This window comes from Amblyomma americanum, chromosome 4 (genome assembly GCF_052857255.1).
Source record: "Amblyomma americanum isolate KBUSLIRL-KWMA chromosome 4, ASM5285725v1, whole genome shotgun sequence".
Taxonomy (NCBI): domain Eukaryota; kingdom Metazoa; phylum Arthropoda; class Arachnida; order Ixodida; family Ixodidae; genus Amblyomma; species Amblyomma americanum.
The window spans coordinates 214,942,345-214,966,626 of record NC_135500.1 but is presented as its reverse complement, the minus strand read 5'-3'; the positions used below and the strand labels follow the sequence as shown (position 1 = coordinate 214,966,626).

Sequence of the window (24,282 nt, the reverse complement as noted above, 5' to 3'; positions counted from 1 at the left end):
GTGCGCCTTGTCTTAAGAGATTCTAGGGCAATAGAATCGATAATAGCTGTTACACTATCTGCACTATCTGTTACACTATCTATTAATGGGTTTATGACCATATATGCAGAATTAGTCTTTCTACTTTGTCTACTTAACATTCACATCCCTGGGAGTTACATACCCTTCCTGGCACAGTGGTGCAGTGGTTAAGCGATGCGCGACTCCTGTGATGGCTGGTGCTGCCATCGGTGGGGCTTTGGTGACCCAGGTTGCTGTTCACGAGCAACCCCTCGCGACCATTAATTAATTGAACTGCCATCTGCCAACGTGAGCAGTTTGCTCACAATCCGGTGGGCAGCTTGTGAAGATGCCACAAGGTCACGTGACCTAGGTGGCCCGCCTGCCTCCTAGGTTGCTTCTCTGGGCATTTTTTGTGGATTTTGTAGCGAAAGCTACACTGGCCACGAACTCGCAGTTTCGCCCTGCTCGCATTCCCACCGTGGTCGCACCGCACCACGTGACAATAACTAGGCAGACAAACAGGCTAACCTGGGCTTGCAATCAAGATTAACCAAGGCTAACCAAGCTATGCCTTAGCTTTCGCTGCATATATCCTAGCATAGCCGAGCTAAGCCAATGCCAATTTTTTGCTCACGGTCAACGACGCCGACGCCGGAACTTCTGCGGCACGAGCTTCTTAACGCTATGGCGCTAAAAATGCTATTTTAACCCCGTAATGCATAGCGCATCACCTGTGACTGAGAGGGTAAAATGGGAATAGCCGTCACTACTCCGTCACTACTACTAATAGCCGCTCGCAGAACAGCACGAAATGCTAACATATTTGAAGAAAGGATTTTTCTAAGATATTTAAAAAGCAAGGGCAAAATGTAAGCTGCCAGAGATGCGGAAGGCCTGCTGAAAGGCACATTGTGCAGAAGCTGGCCCTAAGGGCTAAACAGCCAAAAAATATGTTGTCGTAATGTTGAATTGACTAGTGATGGAGAAGATTTAAAATTTTTTATATCGATTTACAGCGTGTCGCCGTGTTTTTGCGCACTGTTTTATCATCCTTTGACATTCAGAAATAATCGAAATGAGATAAATCTCTTAGTTTCTCATATTTGTGCAAAAAAGGGGTTATTAATGATAAAATTTTGAAGTGCATAACTTTTACTCATCGTTTTTAATGTCTAGCACTGCAGGGGTAATGTGTCGTATTCTGTCCACAGGCCTCGCCGGTGCAGATGTGATGCTGCTGTCCTTTATGAAATAGCACAGGTATTCTTTAGAAAAAGTGAGAATATCGATATTTTCATTTCCAGGTCTTCAATATTTTGAGTGTTGATTAAAGGAAGCTTTATGTCAAGATTATGAGTGTGTAGCCGCTTTTCTCTCAAAACTCGACCCAGAAAAGTTTACAGGTCTTAATTTGTCTTATGGGGTACACAGGCAATAATTTTCCTAAACCCGCAAAATATAGCAAAAAAAGAACGCCAAATTGGGGGCAAAAATTTCGGAATTCAGAAGCATACTACTTCATTTCCGCTGCAAGTTTAATTTTGAGCAAAAAGGTGGCAGGACCAACAAAATAAAGTGGGGGGGGGGGGGGGGGGGGGGCGCACTGCGGTGGAGGGCACTGTATAAATTTCATATCCATGGAGAATGTTTACCGACGGCATGAAAAATAATAATAAAATTAATTGGTTTTGGAGGGAAAGGAAATGGCGCAGTATCTGTCTCATATATCGTTGGACACCTGAACCGCGCCTTAAGGGAAGGGTAAAGGAGGGAGTGAAAGAAGAAAGGAAGAGTGAGGTGACGTAGTGGAGGGCTCCGGAATAATTTCGACCACCTGGGGATCTTTAACGTGCACTGACATCGCACAGCACACGGGCACCTTAGCGTTTTTCCTCCATAAAAACGCAGCCGCCGCGGTCGGGTGCGGACCCGGGAACTCCGGATCAGTAGTCGAGCGCCCTAACCACTGAGCCACCGCGGCGGGGGCATGAAAAACTGTCAGCAGCACATAATAAAACGCGTCAGCTCGGCAGGATATGAACTTTTCATGCTTCCCGTTCATGAGCTCTGCTAATTAGGGGCCAAGTGCCTTGGGTGTATTCATTTATTGTGCCATTAATCTCGAGCCATATATTCACCAATAAAATAAACCGTTAAAACACTCCATGCAAATAAAGATGCCCCTCCTACATTCGGGTTCTTTACTTTCATCTTCGTGGGGCTGATCACTGCTGGCTGTCTATTATTCGCGTCACGCCGCACAGGAAGCGCCGTGCAAAATGGAGCACCAGGCCATTACGCCGCGCGAACCAGCTCTCTGCACGCGCTTGTATAGGCTGTGTTCTGAATACGTGCTGGCGGGCTTGGCCACGATGACCCGCCGCGGTGGCTCAGTGGTTAGGGCGCTCGACTACTGATCCGGAGTTCCCGGGTTCGAACCCGACCGCGGCGGCTGCGTTTTTTATGGAGGAAAAACGCTGAGGCGCCCGTGTGCTGTGCGATGTCAGTGCACGTTAAAGATCCCCAGGTGGTCGAAATTATTCCGGCGCCCTCCACTACGGCAACTATTTCTTCCTTTCTTCTTTCACTCCCTCCCTTATCCCTTCCACTACGGCGCGGTTCAGGTGACCAACGATATATGAGACAGATACTGCGCCATTTCCTTCCCCAAAAACCAATTATTATTATTATTATTGGCCACGCGGCTGTACGCCTGACCCTACGAAGTTGTTACTAAGTAACCAGCTCTAGGGAAAGACCACGGTGCCTTTTATGTATATCTTGTTCGGTTTCCGACAAAGGGGCATGAAGCAAAACGAAGGATCAAACTCGGCTCCATCCGCAATGCTGAGAACAGCGTGCTCGGCGAAACTTCTTAGTAAACAATTAGGGGAACACTTAAGCTTGGCCTATAAAGTGATAGTTTTAATGGCTTCCTTTAGCGGTTTCTTCTCACACGCAGTCACTGTACTTTGTCCACATTCACACATTTTTCACAAAACAGTTTACGCTCATAATGTTGCTTTAATAGACACGCACATATATCAGTACTCACTGCACTGCACACACAATCACAAGGTCACAAACAAGCGTTCCACTCGGACGCAGGTTCCGCAGTGAAAAAAAAAAAGAAAACTGCATACGTGCACTGACATCGCACAGAAAACGCTAAGGCGCCCGTGTGCTGTGCGATGTCAGTGCACGTTAAAGATCCCCAGGTGGTCGAAATTATTCCGGCGCCCTCCACTACGGCAACTATTTCTTCCTTTCTTCTTTCACTCCCTCCCTTATCCCTTCCCATACGGCGCGGTTCAGGTGTCCAACGATATATGAGACAGATACTGCGCCATTTCCTTCCCCCAAAACCAATTAAATAAATAATTTAAATAAATAAATACTGCTCGCACGCCATCTGTTGGTGAAGCGGCGTACATCAGATGGCAGAGGTTCTCCGGTGGGCGCGGCATTCAGGTGGCACTAAACCACCTGAAGCAAAGAGGTCATGAAACGCCAACCTGAACTTTGCGAGTGTACTGCTGGCGTAAATAGAACTTCTATGTTCATACTCATCAGTACAGTCATAAGATACCACTTTTTGTGAAAGACCTCACCACGAGTATATAATACCTCGCCTGTAACTAAACCGTACAGGCGTGCTTGCGTGGCCTTCATTGTAGTCCCTGCAAAAAAAGACTGCCTTCGTAGTCTATAGCTGGTAGCGTGTGTGCCTGGCGACACAAGGGTCGCGAGTTTGAGTCTCGATTAAAATTTATAGCAATTTTCTTTGCGTAAAATCAATTACTTTATAAAGGTAGTCCTTCTAGAAATGCGGCGGCGTTTGTTTCACATTTCGAGTCCTCTTTTCAATTATTTTCGTGCCGCCACGGTCGCTCAATGGTTCTGGCGCTCGGCTGCTGACCCGAAAGACGCGGGTTCGATCCCGACCACGGCGGTGAATTTCGATGGAGGCGAAATTCTAGAGGCCCGTGTACTGTGCGATGTCAGTGCACGTTAAAGAAGCCCAGCTGGTCGAAATTTCCGGAGCCCTTCACTACGGTGTCCCTTATAGCCTTAGTCGCTTTGGGACGTTGAACCCAATAAACCAAAGTGATCAATTATTTTGATTCCAGAGATCCATCCGAGGAGCGGCTTTTCGGCCAAAACATCGACGCCGTCTTTTCCGAGTAACGGGAGCCTTAAAGCATTCCTTTTATACGAGAAAGCTACATAGGCTTAGTGCCTGTGTCAATCCGCCAAAAAGTTCGGCTGCAGGACTTTGTAAAGGGGCGATGGAAAGAAATGCGAACAGAGCAAAGCCCAGGCGCTCCGCTATTCGCACTTCTTTTCGTCCCGATTTTACGTCGATGGTAGAAAAAAAAAGGCTAGCGTCGTGCGTGATGAATTCTAGAACGGCTCTAACGTCTTTTCCTTACCACCCAGGCAAAAGCGAGATCGAAAGAAATTCGAACAGCAGAGCTCGTAGGCGCCGCGTTGTTCGCGTTTCTTTCCATAGCAGTGGTGCCTGGCCGCCTGAGGTGTTGTTCGCTGCGCTGTTCATTCGCTCCGTCGCTGGTGCGCCTGGTTGTTTCGAGGGAGGCTTCTGGTAACAGCACGCGGCCATTATAATAATAAAAATACCGTTTTCCGCGAATCTTTAAGGCTAAATATTATCACTTTTGTTAAAGAAAAACTCCTGACTGCAAGCGGGAGATACATTCCATTGTACAGGAATAGAGTGGGTGTTCCGGCTTTGTAGGTCCATTCCCAAGAAAAGTTCTCGCTTTGTATCGACAATCGCTTCAGAGGTTGAATGTACGCAGAATGTACGCAGTAGTTGGTTCACTCACTATCCTACTGGAAGAAGGGAATGGGGGAACATGAGAGCAAATGACGGAGAACTTATAGGCTAGCCCATAAAAACGTGTGCCAGGGAAGGCCATCCCCAGGTCCTCCTTAGGGAAGGCTTAAGCTTGTGGAATGAAGGCCCATAACTTTCTTAATTCCGTCTCCCTAACGGAAGGCATAGCGTGTGCTACAGGAAAGCGCACTATTCTTAGCAAAAATGTAAGCAACAAGAAGGCGGTGGTCACCTTGGCGAGCTCCCGGCGCTCCTGCTGCTGGGCGAGGGCTTCGAGCCGTTTGCGCTCGCGGTTCATGAGGAAACGCTCGAGGTAGTTGACGCAGGCGTATTCGACCAGCGCCGTGAACACAAATGTGAAGCACATGATGACGAACCAGTCCAAGGCCGTCGCGTAGTCGACCTTGGGGAGAGAGGCCCGGCCTCCGAAGCCCATCGTCACCAGGGTCAGCACGGTGGTGGCCCCTAGAATATCGTCCAGGATATATCGGCGCAGTGGATGAGACAATAGATAAGACTGGAGAGCGTGTCTCGTAGAGACCTGCTATAATATGGGCAGTAGTCAGTGGAATTTGTTGCTTGTTCCTTCCTGCGGTACTGTAACCCCTTAGGAGCAGGCTATATAATACAAAGATTTTTGCGCCAAGACAACACACACACACAAGAAAGAAGACACTACGGGTGCTCACTTCAGCTGTTTAACGAGGGTGAAAGCACTCGACATATATATAGCCCTCCAAAACCCAGCGCGCACATACTACAAGGCAAACATGCACTTCAAGCAAAAAGTCTTATCAGAACAGGCGGGAAACTTCAGCTCAGCCCCGTAAAGGAAAACCAAAGTGTTACTTACAGAGTTCTGACCTGCTGTTTTGATGTAGAAGGCTTGTGTGTGTTGTCTTGGCGCAAAAAATCTTTTTATTGTGTCTCATCACCAACTAGCCCAGCTATTAACTCTTCTAGAGCAGGCTCTCTTCTGTCTTTACTGACATCGATGGACACAATGCCTTTCCAGTGTTGCGCATTCACAGTTTGCGTTGCTGCGGTCGAACATCACGTGTAAACATTTGAACGTTTAGGAATGTGCAGCGCATGTTGTGCTCGCGTTGGTTGCAAATAGCGCAATAGTGCAACCATTAGCGCTATTCAAGAGAGAGGAGACGCTGTGACAGACCTACAGCGACACGACCAGCGGCGTCGTTGCGGTTGATCCAGAACGCCACCCACGAGGCACCGACGATCATGGAGCAAGGCGCGTAGATCTGAAGGATGAAGTAGCCGCGCCGACGGCTGAGAATGAACCGGGCCATCAGTGAAGAGCGCACTTCTGCGACAAAAACAAGAGGGGGGTCCGTGAGGGAAGCGGCTACTACTCGGGGTTACTACACATTCTGTCTGTGTTTTCGTATCTCGTGTCCTTATGAAAGCAGGCTGAAAGCTGAAATTGATGGCGTTACGTAGAGGTACTCGCAAGCATAGCACGCCTAGGTTGAATTTGGAGCCGCAGGATATCGTCGTGACGTGTTCGTCACTCGTCAAAGCAGCAACAGCAGTTTTATAGCCTTGTCTCTTTCCCCGAAGCAGGAATAATCTCTTTTCCAGTTTACTGGCAGTAGTGAGGTAAAAGAGGAATCGTTCTGAAAAAGCTTCCCAAAGAGAATAATTTAAAAAACTCGCGGAAGCGTTAACGGGCGGACGAGTGCTTATACGCACTCAACACAGCCTGGGAGCCCTCAAAACTTCCTAGATTCTCCATGATGCACATTAAGCGTACAATTAATGTAGACTATTTGCCTTTGCTTGCGTCTGAACAATGCTCGCTGTTAATCGCGCACACAAACGATACTAACCACCGCCAGGCCCATACGTAGTCGAGTTGGTCACAGTGATGTTGACAAACTCGTATTGGGACAAAGTGACGTCAGGTGATATCACAACAGGTTCCGGACCTTTCCACTTGAAGACCACTTCCTTCGATGAATAGGCAACTGAGGAGGAACAACATTTGCGAAAAAAAAAACACGTTTACTGCTAGAAAAGACAAAAATGATGGTGCACAAATAAGTTTGCTGGCGAATGTGTTTTTTAAATGAAACTAAGGCTCCAGAAGATGAGGCTTTACTTAATTCTAACCTACATAACCTCAGTGAGTGGGGAAATAATAGAGGAATGAAATTTAATGCTGACAAGACAGTATATATGCGAGTCACTAACAAAACAAAAGAAATTCACTCTTCCTCCTATAGCCTCCCAGCACGACACCTGTCATAAGTTCAAGATCAGAAGTACCTTGGAGTAACACTTCCGAACAACCTCAGCTGGAACAAACACAATTACACCGTGTGCTCTTCTTCCTTCCCTAAACTTTGTTTTCTGACACAAACAAAAACAAGCCCTTGCTAACGTTAGACTTGGCATATACCACCATAATTAGACCGAAACTAGAATACACGTGCGCTTATTGAGATCCTCCCTACAAAAAAAAAAAAGATTAATTCACTAGAAAGGATTCAACGTAAAGTTGTTCGGCTCATATGTTCTAAATTCCGCACCACTCACAGACCCGTAAGTCTGATGCTGCCACACGAAATACCCAATCTAGAAACTGGGCGTAAAATACAATGGCTCAAATTTCTCTTCCTAGTGAAAAAAAAAGCTGTCTGTGGCATGACAATTTGGACCTATAACTACTACGTCAACAAGGAATATGCACGCAGAATCACTAACGCCGTACTGTGCAAGAAGAGCCAACATCTTCAAATTTCCTTTCTTTCCCGGCACCATAACCGAGTGGGACCAGCTACAATCCGCATTTCTCACTAGCAGCAATGCTTTTGAAGAGGCCGTTTGTTGACTTGCTGTATAAGCTGGAGTTATGCTTTGTTCTTCCTTCTTTTGTACTATTTAAAACAGTGCCCCTCCGGAAGTGAAAAAAATAACTTTTTAAGTTAGCTTTTCCACGTTGTACATTATCACATGACGTCGCTGCACGCATTGCCATCACACAAACATAATTAACATTTTTAAGTCAGGAACACAGGGATAGCACAATCATATCCAGCATTAAGGGTCGGAGTGACGCCGTTTGATCAATGTGCAACGTGGGAGGGCCAAGCTAACGAGTTTTCCAAAGCGTGTTTTCCACATTGGATTTCTTCAACCCCAATGACTATTCCGAGATTTTGAAAACTGGGATCGCTTTCGATGTTGATGGATTTCAATTTTGCAATAGCATCACGCTTCCTAAACCAAAAATTTAAAAGTTTATTAAGTAATTTATTTATTAATTGCCACCAGGAGGAGAAAAAGTAACTGCGTGCTAGGCCTAAAGGTGGCCTAAACTACACCAGTTCAAGGATGCATACGAGCGTCATGGCATCGGCCCAGCGCGCGTGCACCGTTGAGTCCGGCCGTGGTATAAGCGGTCGCTGCGAGATCTTTTCAGTACAACAATCCCCCTTTCGATGGCGTGGAGATCTGAACCCGCATCTTCGTTATCACGGGTGGTAATTTAATACCACGCGTGGTTTGTACAGCTCGAATTTGCGCTATTGCTAACTAACGTATAAAAAAACAGGAAACGAGAATTTTTTAGCCTCGTTCATGCAGCAGCACCTTGTGCACTTATGCAGATCTTAGAGGACGGGTGTGGATGACCGCATCAAGGGAAATCAAAGGACAGACTTTATGGGCGAAAGGGTGTAAAAATGTAGCCGGTGAAATCATAAAGATCTTTGATCATAAGGATAGCACTTTCTCCTACGTTGCGAAAGGCTGTAGGCCTTGCCACACAATTTATTTGCACAGACAGTACGGAAGAATTTTTTTATTCAGGGTTCTAGAAGAAACATAAGAAACGAATAATTTGAAGCACCTCTTATACTCTATAATTGGCATTAAAATGACATTGTTCTGTCTGCAGAAGGGTGGATTTTTTGGACATTTGGTGTCACATTGCGAAAACAGCTTACCGCAAGCACAAAGGACAGAAGGGGAGGAGCACACGCCTTTAGCGCTACGCATTTCGCGGCGACTATTGTAGCTGTCGTGAGACTGTTCATGAGTTTCTAAACCGCACATTTTTCATAATGCAGTATGACGTGAATGTGTAGAAGAGCTTCCAAATCTGGGACTCCCGCGGCATACCGCAAACAATACAGAGGCAGGAAAGTATTCAGGAGTGGCCATTACGTCACATTTTTTGAAAACCGGACGGGAGGGCTCCCTCTCGATAGTTGGCCGCCGTCCCAGCGCGCGTGCGCATGCGCCGCAGGCTATCGCGCGTTGCATCGGGACGCCGGCGACTGACAGACGCGATGATGCAAACGACGCCGCTGCGCCCAACGTTGCCATTGGCTGCGCCATCGACTAAAGGCTCCCAGTAGTCCTCGCGAAAACACATGACTTCCAGCACAATTTTTGTCATAAAGCTCGGTTAGCGAGGGGCTCTCCTAAGCCTGCCTTTCTCCTTGGCCAGTAACATATGCCCAACGGGTGAGGTGCGTTTCCAGATTCGGCGCAGAGGATCATTGGAATGTCGTCTGCTACCACTACTTCCGGTTCCAAATTTCTCCCTCTGCTCGCTTGCTTCACGGCAGTCGCTGTGTTAGTATCGCTTCTTACACTGATTGATTTGCACTGCAACACCGCTGATTGTATTGCATCATCGCAAAACCAACGTGTCGTCGACTGTGCTCTGATTCGTAGTGTGTTTTCGCACGAAATGCAATCAATGTAATGTAAATGGTGGGAGGCTGTCTATGCGTATGCAGTACGATGTGTTGAGACGCGCTGTGCACACAGAGGCATGTATGGATAGTTTGCTATCCCACTGGCAGCTTTTACACGCTGTGAGCAAAAAACATCTATCGTCTGCTAAGCTGTGCACGTTTCAGTCCTTAGTAGTGCAGCCAAAAAGCAAATAAGTAGTGACCGACGCGTTAAACTAGTTCAAACGCCCGTGAAACTGGACTGCCGTGCGTACGAAGAACAGGCAGTCTAAGCCGGCATATTATAATAACGACAAAAGACTCTTACCTTTCGTTGCTTTCAGCTTCTGCTTTGAGTACGCGTTCATACGCAGCACGTACTGATCTTACGGTGGTGCTGTGCAATAAGCGATGTCGCAGCACAAATAAATGAGTTAATAAACGATGCACGCATGCATAGCAAAAGATATGCAAAAAGCGGTGTGTGAGACAAATTTGGAACAAAAAGTAGCTGGCAGACGATTTTCCCATGGTTCTTTGCGTTCACTTCCGAAACGCTCCTCACCTATATCTCAGAAGAATTGCCGAGCAACGCATACCAAAGCCTGGAAGGTTTTGAACAGGATGGTACTCATGCGTGCACACAGGAAGCAGATAAGCCAGATATTCGCAGACATAAAAGTCTGTACGGAACTTACAGCTTCCTATCTCCAACGGACAAGCCTGCATGTCCAGTGGATATTTTCGTAGGTGCATTGGGCAGCTAGCTTTAATGGTAAGCCTGCGGAAAGAAAAGAGAAGCAAAACATGAGGCAAATTCATGCAGAGACAACAGCAATAGTTATTGCCTAAGTTCTTAAACGCACTATCAATAGGTGCCGTATAGGATAGTTGGAGAGGTTTTGTAAATACTTTTACTTTTGCAATAGTGAAATAGAAAAACGTACATCGGGTGGCGCAACTCTGGCAACTCTGGCACACTAGTAGAACAGTGTCGACTCCGAAGCCACTTGTTCTGGTGTTTTATGCCGCAAATTTTGGTGTATAAATTTGCGCAGTATAGATGGTTTTGTGGAGTAGTATAATACTTTCTGGTTTAGCTCTCTTTAGTACAGCGGGAGACATGTGGTCCCAGTCGCTTCAAGCGCCGACAAACGGTCAGCGGTGCAGCTATTCGTACCGTATATTTGCGTACTGAATACCACTCAACTATTAAAAAATGATTCAGCGCTATTTTTTTATGTTTTGCTAATAGGCCTATTTTCTGTACCGCGTGATTTTACAAGCGCGGCTGTACAGTTGAGACGCGGCCCGCTTTGGCGGGAGCAGTAAACTCTGAAAAATTGTGCAGCTGTTGAGCCTTTTTCCCCAGTAAACTTATTCATAATACTTATTGAAGTAATTTTCAATTTTAAGGCGTTTTACTATGCGCCGAAAACACTGAGGTACAGATATATGCCACATTCGAGGCCCTTTTTAAAAAGTAATCTGTACAAATATGCACCCCGTTTTTGTTTTTTACGTTGAAACGGCTTAATTGAAAGTGATGTGATTCTATTGGTGGGGCAGCTCTGAGTGCAATTTGATCATATGTTTGCACGTGAGACATGCACACATCCACTGCAACAAGTACATTCATATTATTTGAAATACTTCGTATTGAGGATATTTATGAATTTAGACCACTTAAAACATAATACTTTTCCTCCCTTACTATATTCAACCAACTAATGTCATTAGCATCTCTGCAGCGCCGTGACAATAATGTACCCAAAAGAAATAAAGATTTGTGAGAAATACCATGGTTACGAACTTTTTATAAATATCAAGCGTTATCACAAAACCTCCCGCTTATACGAAATAAAAATACAAACACTTTACGATTGAATAGAAGAGGTTTGAGGTCTCGTTTTTTGTAATTGCTATACTCTGGTAATACTTTGTGTTGTTGCGCCTTATTATGCTTTTTTTCTCTTTCTGTTCTTGTGCTTCATTTCAGCAAATCAATTTTACAACGTTTTTGCCACGTTTCTTGAAATGTGTTTTTTTTTATGATGTCTGACTTTTGTTATTTACCTGCTATAACTTCAGTGCTCCGAATATTGTATAAAACTTGTGTTTACTGTTACAAATTAGAGATCAGATATGTCTGTTTTAATTATAATTTGATGTTACCGATAATGCTATGTAACGGTCTTCTTGGCCTTACTCAAGCTGCATGAGCACCTTTTAGGCAAGGAGACCCTCCAGGCACTTCCTGGAAAAAATAAACATTGAATTGAATTGAAAGGGTGGCGCAGGCCTGCACAATGGGGCGGATGGCTGCCGCAAACTATATATTACGAGCTTTTAGCAGCACGGAAGGTGGTTCATGAGAAATGAGCTATAGGAAGTTCATTAAAACGCAAGCGACAGTGAGCTGACAGCCAATCATTAAGTTGATTTGATGGACATGACGTGGCACACGCATCATATTGAAGTTTGAAGCGTTAGGAAGTCATAGCCTTGATCTGGTTACTCTGCACGGCTCGAAAGCCCCGTACAGTGTGTGCAAAGAAGGAAATTTTGTGGCCTCGAACTTAAGATGAACTTCCTCCGTGTTAGGCACGCTCTGCTTGCTTTGCTGCTGTTAAGGTGCGCGTGCAGATCTACCATGCGTATGCGCAGTCCCGGTGCATGGGCAGGGACAGCGGTATGCATGATCTCTATTTTTTTTAGACTTGTGAGGACATAAAGAATTCTGTTACACTAAAGAACTATGACACGCCGTAGTTGCTTCTTGATTCATTTTGCCCTTTCCCCATGACCATTACTCTCCCAATAAACGTGCAGGTTGCTGCTATTTACCCATTAAGGGGCTATGACCCCGAACGGCGTCTTTTTCTGGCTTTTGCTTTTATCAAGAGGGCAATAATTCTGTATGTTTTACACAAGTGAAGTGAACACTTTGCTGAATTTGAATAGGTGCTGTAGGTTATTTTGTGTTGTGAACTGCGCAGAGTAATGAACGTCTTCTGCTGAGATATTAACGATGACTTCAAGGCACAGCGATGCGAGGCTAATACTGAATACGAGCGCTATTGGTCTTGTCATAAACTTTTCTAACGTGATTTACTCATAGAAATAAGAATTTCAGCCGTCCCATGCCTTTAGTTGGTACGAAAAATCTACCCAAAATCCTGCCTCTAACCGATTCTCTGCGTAAACTAACGAGCTGTCTCGATCAAATTTCCTCCCCAAACAAGTGCCCGTTCGATGAAAAAAGACATTAAAATGCTGGTGAACACTTCCTTTAGAATGCTGGTGAAGGTCTCTCATAAAGACTTCAGCAATATTTTAATCGTCTTTGTAAGCGATCATAAAAAAGCCCTCCTTACTCGATTGTTGTGACCTTTTACAAAGTATTAGAAGCAAGGCACCTGCTTTTTTGCTTGCCATTAAGCATGCGCAAGATGAGCGTATTCTTCACTCGGCTCTTTCGAGGAATGTGAGCAACAGAAACCCTTGTGCAGTTGCAGCATGGCTAAAAATAATGGGTCCCGCTGGGCCACATGGCATGTAGTTTATAACGCAAAAAATTACCACCATTGAACGCCGCGATAATGGGAGTACCAGAGATTTATATCTGGCATTAAACCCTTCTTACTTTTCATTGGACAAGTAAAAATATAAACAGTTCAGCTAAATGTCACAGGCAGTCTCGGGACGTCACACTTTAAATGATTTGTTCATTCTCGGAAGGTGACGCAACAGTGCAAGCAACGAGCAGAAATGCGGAGCTCAACTGTGCACGTTATTAATGGGGTCGCAGAGCCCGGCTGTGTTTCTGGGGGAATTGAGGCGGCATCAGATACTTGCGAAGCTATGCGTTTAAGAAACGGCCATTCATCCGCTTTGATCGCATCCAGTACTATGAACACCATTCCCTATGTCGCCTCTACCGTTCTTGTCGTCCTTAAGTAGAGTTTGCGATGCATTACTACTTTTCCTGACTACGACACGTCGCGCTCATTGTAATGAGCATGTCAGCCAGTTCGGACACTGCCGACTTTTATTTAAATAACTTGCCTGATTCATTTCGGTTCCAAAACGCAAATTTTCAAGCTTTTTAGAAATGTTTGCTAAATAGTTACCTAGGTAAGGTAGTTATGAATAGTTTTTATTTCATTGAATTAAGAAACTAGAACAATCGAGTTCAGTGGAGGGATGTGGACTAACTGAGATTTTGAGCAGGCAGACATAACCGTAAGCCTGACAGCACTTGAACCTAGCAAGAGAACGCTCTGTCGTTTTGTTGTTTTTCTCGTACTAGGTCCATTTTTTGCAATACCGTGCTTCGGCCACTCAATCGCCGCATGCTAATCAAGCGGTGATGTCAGAGCTAGCATGAGCAACTAGTAATATGGCTTCGAGAAAAATTAGCATTACAGCGACCCAAACTGTCGGTAACTAATTTTCGCCTCTTGCTACTTCGTGATGGGACACCGGCGTGAGGCGCCCACCTCATGGAGTACATGAGCCGGCCGTCGTGGAAGAGTCGGACGAACTTGTTTGGCACAGTGACCTTGTGGAGGTAGGAGCTTTGGCCGTTGAAGAAGTACGTGTCGGGCGTCCAGACGAGCTCGAGGAACTGCCAGCTCACCGAGAGCACGTCGATGTCGCCCCGGAAACTCAGCCGGCGGTCGTACCACGTCTGCCGGAAGTAGCAGTCCATCGAGAACATCTGCGCACGGGCCAGACGATATCCGAAGTCAACACTGCTGTATAGTTACGCAATCTGTCGAAGCTGCATCTTTCGGACGCTCGTTGATAACAAAACAGAAGAATCTAAGGAGGAGGAGGAGGAGGAGTAAGAGGCAGAGGAAAGGAAAGCGCATAAGGTCGCGCTTATGGGGCTGACCACGATTTAAAAAGAAGTATTAAGCTTCAAAACGTTTGCGGTATAACGGTACTGGCGTGCCACTGAGCGACAGAAAAAAGAAGAAAAACAAAGAATTCTGAGACAGGCGCCATCTTCCCTTTGAGAGTCACGGCTGGAAATTCCCTGCATGTTCTGATAGCGGTAATTGTGATGAAAGCGTGAAGCGAAAGTCAAAGAATATTTTTTTTTTTTCAAGATTGACTTTGTTCTGAAATCGCATGATATTCTTTTTGGGCAGATGGCTATTGCATTTTTCTAGGCTTGGAGCCAGAACTTTTCTTTCTTTATCCCTACGAACTGTTGAGCATGTGACGCTGAGATTTGCACGAACTGCACGCAACACTATTTGTTTCTGACAACGTATCGATCGTTAATGCAAAGGCGCTTCTTCACCTAAGCAAGTTACATTACCATAAGCTGTGCCCCATATAGAGACCAACAAATGAAGACGCACACAACTGCGGCGTGCAACGCGCAAGCTATGTTGTTATTGTTGCATCAGAAGCAATGGCACATACACAGGGTGGGGGATATCTACATATAAGATTATCTTCCTTTTCCTCTCGATCCTGTGCTAAACCTCTTAGTTTGAAGTCGCGTGAAAGTGGCCTATAATGCAGACAATACGTCGGAGAAAAGAAGCTGACTTGCAGGCAGCGTATCGTCACAGTTCAGATTCGGGTACTTCGATGGAAGAAAAATGTGCCATTAACAACGATAACTAGAACACCGTTAGACTGCGTTAACGAACACTGCCGCGCACACTCGTCAAGCTTTAATTCCGTAGCTTTCTGCGCAGGTAATAAACTGCATTAAAAAGACACTGATGCCACTGCACCTAACTATTATTCTAAGTAGAAATTGATTGATGGTTATTTCTGGCTATGTTGATGTTTTCCAGCCACAAAAGACGCAACTCGCAAATACACGTGGAGACACCTGTATTTAGTTTGTTGGCCTTTTATAGCTTACAAAAGCTCCGTTTTAACAGAGAGTGGCTTCTTTGTGATTGGAACACGGTTCTGCACCGACAGAGGCCAACTTCTATTTTCCCTCGGTGTCGCTTCAGGTGCAGCGCGAACATGCGCGGGATTCGAAAGAGCGTGCTAGAAAGGAAATATTAATTGGGTTGGGAAAACCAAACCGAAACCAGAGGGTGACCTGCCATGAGCGCGTTCAAGCGGTGGTCGAGATATTTGTTTCTAAAATGTTTGCAAGGAATCATAACACACAACGTTGCGTTTCGTTTGAACTATCGGTCTGAACAAACAATTTTTTTAAGTATGGTCGCACCTTTTGTTCTGTTTTTATTCCGAACGAATTAAGAGTTCAAGAGCTTCCCTCCTGATTGCGTAGCGTCTAGTGTGACTTTCAGGTGCGAGGATTTAGGAAACGTTTTCGCACACGGCAGCACTCAGATCTCGCAATAATTGTTTGCTCTCTCCGGCCTTGACGCACATCGGATCTAAGAAAAACTTCAAGGCGATTAACCGAAGTCAGCGTAACGCTGAGTGAGGCAGGGCCACTCCGATATAAAGTGCATATGTGCAGAAACACTGAGGGCAGAGTAAACAAGAACGAAGAAAAAAGGAAGAAAAATAGAAGAGAGAAACGCACCATTTCGTTTTCTGACACTGGTCCGAAGCTCCTGATAAGGATGTCTGTGAGGATTTCTGTTGGAGGACCTGCAAGTACCAGATGAGATGGTGGGTGTCGCCACTTCTCAAATTTACAACATGAAAACACTCCGGGTAAACACAGAGGCAAGTGAACGCAGGCTATAGTAAGACCCTTCGGCCAACTTGGGCAGCAGCCACGAAGGAAGGGAAACAGGGCAGGGCGATTGCACGAAATGCAAGCAATACGCACGCAAACCGGCCTTGAAGCTGTCACCCAAAACCTTTAGACGGGCTTAATACAAGAGTTCTCAGCGGTTTGGGGGAAGAATTAATAGGGAACATTTTACGTTAAGGCATGCGAAGCACAGCCATGTCAGATTTTAGGAACAGCTGCTGAGGCGTTATGTATATATACATGAAATTCACTGCAGGCGTTCCTAACAGAAGTACTTTAGAAGCAATCATCATCAGCCTGACTACACCCACTGCAGTAGAAATGCCTGCCCCATATCTCTCTCTGTCTCCAATTGAGTTAATGAATCCCTTTCAAACAATCACAGCAACTTATTAACTTTCGAAAGGTATCTATTCGCGTGGCTGTTGCTCACAGCGACTTAAATTTATAGGGCCGCTGTGTGGCTTCGCACAAATGCACGAATGTCGAAGCAGTGCCCCGGCATCGTAAAATTTGCACAACACATTCCTTTAAATTTCCTCGTCCAAAAACTGGTCGCTCATGTGGTTTCCCCGCAAAAATTTATTGCTCGGAAGAAGGGTCGGCTTCCTTCACCCCTTAATTTCACATCCCTGCTCAGGGAGAGGGGGGCGGTCTCCCCCTGAAATGCATCTCATGTGACGCGAAAAACGCAAGGCGGAAGAGGTAATGATATAGGGGAGACCGCTAGGTCATGGAAGCAGGACACTGCGTGGAAACCCTTTGAATCCGTTAGGGAGCCCTCCGAGTATGCGCGCCAATGCGCCCTTTCGTGGCGAAAGGTGGCTGAAGAAGTAACACTGCGGCTGCTGGCATGCACGCGCTCCCAGTCGGCGCCGCTTCCGGAGTAGCTCGCGCGGGCGGTGCCGAGCTTCAGTCTCGGGCCAGGCGAGCCGGTGTTCGCGTGCCATCCATCATTCCTCCTGGTGGTTCAGAAAAAGGCGTCTGCGCTTCCTCAAATACTGCACCTCCAGACTCGCGGCGGAAGCGGCGTCGAGTATGCCCCACTTGCTAGACCTCAACTTTGAATCTCGTCGTTCGGAGGACATGGCGCAGAAAGCAGTAAACAGTACGCTAGAATGCCACATGCGGAAACGACAGACGCGCTTCTGAAAGCTCCCGCTGCGGTTAATTTTAGGAAGCTTAGAAACACTCCAGCAGAGCGCAGTTGCACATGGACTTCATACAACCATATACCGCAGTAGCGGATGGGGTTCGAGCACACCACCCTCAAAAGAGCGAAGCCAGGGCTTCAGATTCTCTGGAAAGAAACCGGCCGGGAAGAGGGAAAAAAAAGTCACTGTGAGATCAAATTCCGCGCCAAGCAGATTTTCGCCGATGTTTATACGCCGAGAGGGGAAAAGTGTGGGAGGGGAGAGGGGGCTTCGAGTGGAGTAGGTTTTCCCCTCGTCGAGGAGTGAATCACAGTCCGCAGCGCTGTGGCAGACTTTCGGGAGATCCCGTTGGCCAGGAGCCCGGGCTCGCGGCGGATGCGTGGGGGAGGTCGCGCGTGTGATTAATCTGGGCACGGGCATCAGAGAGCGGGGCCGTCTCTCCTATTTTTAAGATGATGCACGAGTGAGGATTTGCCGCGCGCCTCGGGGAACCACGCGCGCGGTTTTCTGTTTTGCGGCAGGGCGAAAACATGCTCGAGCACCGGGAAGTCATGGATATTGAGCTCAGAATGGGCCTTGAGCTTGAGTCATTGTATTTAGGAAACGCTCAGTGAGGGGGACGGCTATTGCTAAGTCAGCTCTCCTGTGATCGGAACGCGTACCGTGAGACGCTAAGCGCCGATAACTATTTGGAACCGAGCGAGCAATTCGCTGCAAGCGATCCCCTGTTGTTTGGCCAACTGCTTCTGAGAAATGACGCTGTGTGGCCTGTTATGCTCTGATGCCATTTCAAACGCCCTAACTTATGGGGTTTTCAACTTGTCTTAGGCGCACTGCAAATAACAGTAATAAAAAATACAAGGATAAGAATGCATGTGGCCTCCCATTCAAAAGAACATTCGGGTCCTTCTACCCTCTCTTACACCTTTAGAACTGGAGGGTTCGCGACCCTTTGACTCTACAAAATGCAACAAACTTCATCTCCAGCACTCCAGTGTTAACCCCCGGCAAGGCGCCAAGAATGCCAAGCATTTACCATGAAGCTCCCACTAACTTCTCACTAGCCAATAAATCCACAATACTGCCACAGTCCCAATCAATCCAGTGGCGCCATGCCGCGGCCGAACTGTTTTAGATGGGACTTGCCATGCCTTGCGCTCTCGAGGGGCTAGAGGTTTTTCGTCTTCCTCGCACGAGCTTCCTGCTGTCTTGGACGCGTAGCACGTCTAATTAAACCTGGCTTTGAGTGCTGTGACCGTTTATCGGTGACAATATGACGTTCAGGTTTGAACAGCACCTGTCGTCAAGGGAGTTCCTGCAGAGGCGGTGGTGGCCATACCGAGAAATCGGAAAAAGCAATCAACTACAAGCGGTTTAATGAATGTTAATACAACCCGTTTAGGGGAAACTTTCAGAGATATGCGAAAAATTTCTGAAAATCTTGAAAAGTCCAGCGAAGCGCTGCTGTAGTCTACGCACAAGTTGTTATGCAGGTTCCAAGTGTTCAGAAGAAGCAGATGTCAGTCAGCGATAAGAAACAATGCAGCCCCATAGAGGCGCATAGAAACAGGCACGCATTTTCCCATAGAGGGGGTGTTATCCATTGCAGTGTGCAAGCAGATCAAGAGAGTTAGGATTTGTCTGAACTGCATACTTAAAGGACTCTTTTATAGAGCACTCCTAGAAAGTGCAGAATAAAGGTAAAATAGGTTTAGCCAATCCGTGATAACAGGTGCAGGCCCGATATTGGTAGTCCTATTGCCCCATACGAACAGCACAGTCGCTGCACTCACTTTATTACTTAAGTATCACAGATGGAGCGCGATTATTTTGAATGTGCGTCGATTTCTTATCAGAAAAGTGAGTGAGAGGGAAAAGGTGCGTTCGAGCGCAAAACTCCGTCGGACGCGGAAGCTCTCGTAAAACACTACGAGAGGCACAACGAGAACGTTTTGTTTTCACAGTGGCCCGAAGAACGCGAGGATGTAAAACCGAAAACTCTCCGGCGAGACACGCTTGAATAACATCCACTTTGTGAGCTTTACTGGCTTATCAGTCTGCGTAAACGGCCAGCGATGCCACAGATAGCGAATGCTTTAAGGAGTCGGCGAAGGAACAGATTGCCGGGAGCCAGATGCAGACAGACAGCAAAGACAACACACGGCTGAGAATGTCGCCGGGCGTGCAGGACGAATTTAGCCTCGCCCTGTCTTTTCGACACGGCAATTTAGGCGCTTTGTGGGCCAAGGGGGCTTAAATAAAGGAACCAGCCTTAGTTGAGCTACTTGTTGAGCCTCTGGGTCGGAACCGCGTTGAGCCGCCGTTATAGAAGAGGCCGAGATGCCTGGGCGCACAGCCCGCTGTCCGTTTGGGAACAGAGGGGCGGCTGTATACTGGCCAGCTCCATGTAAATGAGCCACAATTAGGCGTATAAACGAAGCAAAGGCACAGAACTCGACCGTCCTCGGTCGCATGGAGGTCGGAATACTAGCTACTGCTAAGGTTGAGAAAGACAGAAAGTTGGGCAAATTGGTTGAGAATGGTTGAGAATAGAATTAAATCTTTTAGGAAGAGCGGCATTAGAAAAAGGGGACATAAGACAGGATGACGTCAGGACGGTGCGAAAGGAACAAGGACGAGAGAGACACAAGAACACAACAGGACAGGCGCTGTGTTCTTGTGCCTCTCTCGTCCTTGTTCCATTCGCGCTGTCCTGACATCATCTAAAGCTATGAACCAACTAGCCCAAACCAAAGTGCTTCTTGAGCATATGACGCGAGTCATCTGGGTTGCGAAGGGAAAGAGAAAGACAGAAGGAATGCCGATGCTCATGACTGAGTGGCTCAACATTCTACACCTATAAGACGCAGGTACCGTTTTTGTCAAAAATGCACAGCCCAATGGGTTTCCCTCTGGACCATGGTGCATGGCTCCGTATGTATCGCCAACATTCCGAATCTCAAGAAGGTGAGAGCTGGGAACTCTCGTCCTCAGTCCTCCGAGAGCTAGGACTTCCGAGGGGGCGACAAGAGCGCCACTACACGGCTTAGAAATAAACCAGTTAAGCTCCTCCCTTTTGACAAAGGCTGTATTTATTGTGACAATAAAGCTCGTGGTCTTTTCTTTTTTTTTTCAAGCGATGTTATCGTTTCAGTAATGGGCTTACGTGTATCACTACAGGTTTTCCCCCTCAGTTTAATCTAATTGCCAGTAAATGTAATCTGACCGGCAACCAATATAATCTGTACCCGAGACAACTGTTTGCAAGTGTGAACACTTCAACTAAGCGCCAAGGTATTTAATAATACCGTCAATTCGAATAATACGAGCGCTAATCAATTAGTTCCGAGTGCCAACGCAGTTAATACAAGCTCCAGCATTTTTAATCCCGGTACCAATCAGTTTAGTTCAAGTGCGGAACATGAATACGACAGACGACTTCAAAACAAAAAAAAAACACGAATGGCATGAATTAAGCGAAGTTTGGATTTATTTTTAAGGGCCGGGCGCCGCCTGTGTGGCACACCTACGTGAAGTATATCGCTTTCCTCATATTGTAGCCAGCTGTTGCTTTATGCGAGTGGCAGCCATTAAAAAAAAAAGAATCTCAGCATTATGAAACAGCACAGGACCTCAGTACTACGGCTTACTGGCTCTAAGATATGTTGAGAGAATGAAGAAGGGCGCAGACGTGTGCGCACATTATTAAAAATTAGTAGAATAAAATTGTACTCTGTAAGAAACAAATTTTTTCTTCAGACACGCAGAAAAAAGAAAACACAACGACAAACAGTAAACACCGCGTTCTACTGAATTTATTTAGAAAATAAGATGCAGAGCAGACGACAACAAAGTTACAATGCAGTGGGCATGTATGCGTCTGCGTTGAGGCACTGCCGGATTGTCGTCTACATGTACAGAAGAGTAGAGCCGGAAGGTGGTCGTGCTTTCTCGTAGGCGACAAGCAGGTGATAGTTTGTGCCTTTCCGTTCATTTCTTGTGTACGCTAACGTGACGGTTTTCCTCCATTAAAGGTGACGATCTGTGTTGTGACGTTCCACTCAGGCGCCAGAAACGGGCACCGCCGTTCAATCCTCCGGCTTCACCAAGGAGAAAAAACAGCGAAATCTCCCGAACAATACAGGACTACAATTATCTATGCATTAAAGCTCAGAGAAGATGCGAAGAATTCGGCAGACACGCTAGGCGTCAATTAAAGGCAGCAAGATACATTGCAGCGGCCGACACTGAGGCGTTCAAGGAGGGCGGCCCCTGTAGGAAATTTGAAAATGAGGTTATATAGCTCCCCTTAAATAGAGCTTCAACGAACACCTTAAGGAATTCTTAGAAATAGAGAGCTCGAAATAGAAAGAAAATACTTTCAGGAACAAAGTGTTAGTCGCAGTGGACGTTAGTTACTCTAAAAAGCACACTAATTAGATGGCTAATTTTAGAAAAATAACTGCACTACGTGTAAACTGGCGCAGTCAGACGAGGCGCAGCTTTCGACTGTGATAACTTTTCTTTTATACCAGCAGCTCTGCGGCATGACATGCCGAAAGTGTCCTGTCTTGCCTCAAGTCAGACAGCTTCCTACAGGCAACAAAACGACCCTTCAAAGGCAGTCCGTTTGGCGCCTGTACGTGCCTGATTTGTTTGCATTATTCACGACTAGGATAATAGCAATGAAAAATTAAGCACCGCTGCTAAGACTATAATACCGAGCTGCCAGTTGCTTGTTTCTTTTGCCTAGGTTATAAGCTTCGTTCCCTCCGCTTTTTATACGCTGATAAAGTGAAGGAATTTTGTTCCAGCTCAACGAGTGTCGTCTCCTGGTTCCACACACTATACTCCATGCCAGTAGTTCCTTGCACCACTAACAAAGTTGCGCTGATTGCACAGGCAACGTTATGACGCTGCAGAATGTAGTGCCGGTATAAAATGGGCATACGGGCTAATGGAATAGCGTGCTTTGTAGTGCCCAAGCGCCAAACGCCATTTAATATCGAGCCTTAGCGTACGCTTGCGTTAGGTATGCGCCATTTGCTGAGTTTAGCTTGTGCGACGGTTGCGGGCTCTAAAACATCTTTCCAAAATGGCGGCACCCTTCGAAGCATGACCCCTCACCAGTGTTGGCGGTAACGCGTTACAAGTAACGGCGTTACCGGTAACGCCTTACTTTTTTTCGATGACTTAGTAACGTACTCGTTACCATTTCGTAACTTTAACGGGTAACTTACTTAGGTTAACATTTTGCGGTAACGTGAGGTGTCGCGTTACTAGTTACTTTTTCTTTCAATTGTTCCCTACTCAGCCCCTTTCTTAGAAAGCGCAGAGCACCTAAAGTGATGTTTAAAATAAACAAATGCACAGGTGCTCTCGACGACCTTTGTTGCGGCTCGCATGCATACCAGAAAACACCTGCCCTTGTCGATGCACCCAACAAAAAAAAAGGACAGAATAGCCACGAAGCACGAAACACGTGCACGAACACACATTCACACACTTTTCTTCCCCTACCTCCCCTTCCTGAACCACTCGTACACACAACTCTATAAAGAGTGGAAGCATGCTGGGCATTTTTGAACATCAATTTTCCAGAATTACTGTAAATTTGCTGAAAGTTCAGCGATGTATTCTTTGAGAACTTAGGATTGAAGTGTCATTTTGTGTTTAATGTCGCATACAGAAAATGGCATCACGATGGGCCACAGAGATAAACGCAATCACATGTAAATCTACAGGCAACTTTAGGCCACCAGAACATTGCTAAGCTCCTGCACATTTGTGCAAAGTATTCTCATTAAATCAAGATGTCGCGTAAAATCGTCGTTTGGGCTAGAAGTTTTATGCGAAATATGAGCTTTATAAAATTGTTTTCGTGAGTTCTCAAGGCGAAGACACCCTGATTAAAATTTATGTCTATGAAGTAACGGCAAAGTAACGTGCGGTACTTCGGTAACGGTAACGGTAACGCGTTACCCTTTTTTGTAGGTAACGTAGGGCGTAACGCGTTCTTTTAACACAGAGACAACTAGGACTGAGGAACACGTTTAACGCGCTTTCCGGATCGGCTGAGGTGATCTTTGCCTTTTGTAGGCTGCAGGTTAGTTATGGGATGGTGTATATATGTACTCTCTGTATTGTTCATGCTGTTACTGTCGAGCTATGATTAGAACTTGACCGATACATTGTGTACCTGTTACGGTTTCATTAAAACAGCCCGCCTCTGTACAGGGGCCGTACACTTGACATCTGCATGGAGGTCCGATGCATGTAACTATCCAGCACCATCCGTGCTTAACTGGGGAATGGGAACACGGCACTCATATTTATTTACTGGCTGGGCAGGTATGCAGCAAGCTACGCGAGTCATGTTATACACTGAGGTTTTACAATTTCCCGGCACTCGAACTTGCGACAAGAAATAGATGACAATGTGAAGTAGGTGAAATATTGCGTCGATTACGCGGTGAATGTTTATAAGATTCGCCTGAACTTCGCTTAATTGATAGAATCCATGCTCTGTGTTTTCGAGTCGTCCCCGGGTTCATTTTGCTCACGTGAATTAAATTGGTTGAATGCCGAATTAAACAAACTGGCGCTTGTATCAATTGCCTTTACGCTCAGATTAAATTTGTTGGCGCACATATTATTCAGGTTGGCGTTTGGATTAAATACTCTGGTGCTTACACGAAGTTCAGTAATGTAAAAAGTTGGGCTAGTTGGTAACGATCTATCTAAAACTGTTGCACAAAAACCACGAATACGGAAGAAAGCAAGAGAAAAACGAGACAAAAAACCTAAACCCATCGTGTGACCGAAGCACACAATCGGCACAGG

The 24,282-nt window shown here is 46.1% G+C and overlaps 1 protein-coding gene across 2 annotated transcripts in view; it reads right to left on the bottom strand.

Moving 5' to 3' along the window:
* The window catches only part of LOC144127577 (gamma-aminobutyric acid receptor subunit alpha-6-like), a 54,047-nt gene that overhangs the window by 3,124 nt on the left and 26,641 nt on the right, over positions 1 to 24,282 (bottom strand). For both annotated transcript variants that reach the window (XM_077660560.1, XM_077660559.1), the window contains exons 3-8: positions 16,109 to 16,176; positions 14,073 to 14,293; positions 10,269 to 10,351; positions 6,712 to 6,849; positions 6,036 to 6,188; positions 5,094 to 5,326 (exon numbers count right to left, since the gene is read on the bottom strand). In XM_077660560.1, coding sequence (XP_077516686.1) covers positions 5,094 to 5,326; positions 6,036 to 6,188; positions 6,712 to 6,849; positions 10,269 to 10,351; positions 14,073 to 14,293; positions 16,109 to 16,176 — 896 coding nt within the window. The remainder of the gene's footprint in view (positions 1 to 5,093; positions 5,327 to 6,035; positions 6,189 to 6,711; positions 6,850 to 10,268; positions 10,352 to 14,072; positions 14,294 to 16,108; positions 16,177 to 24,282) is intronic.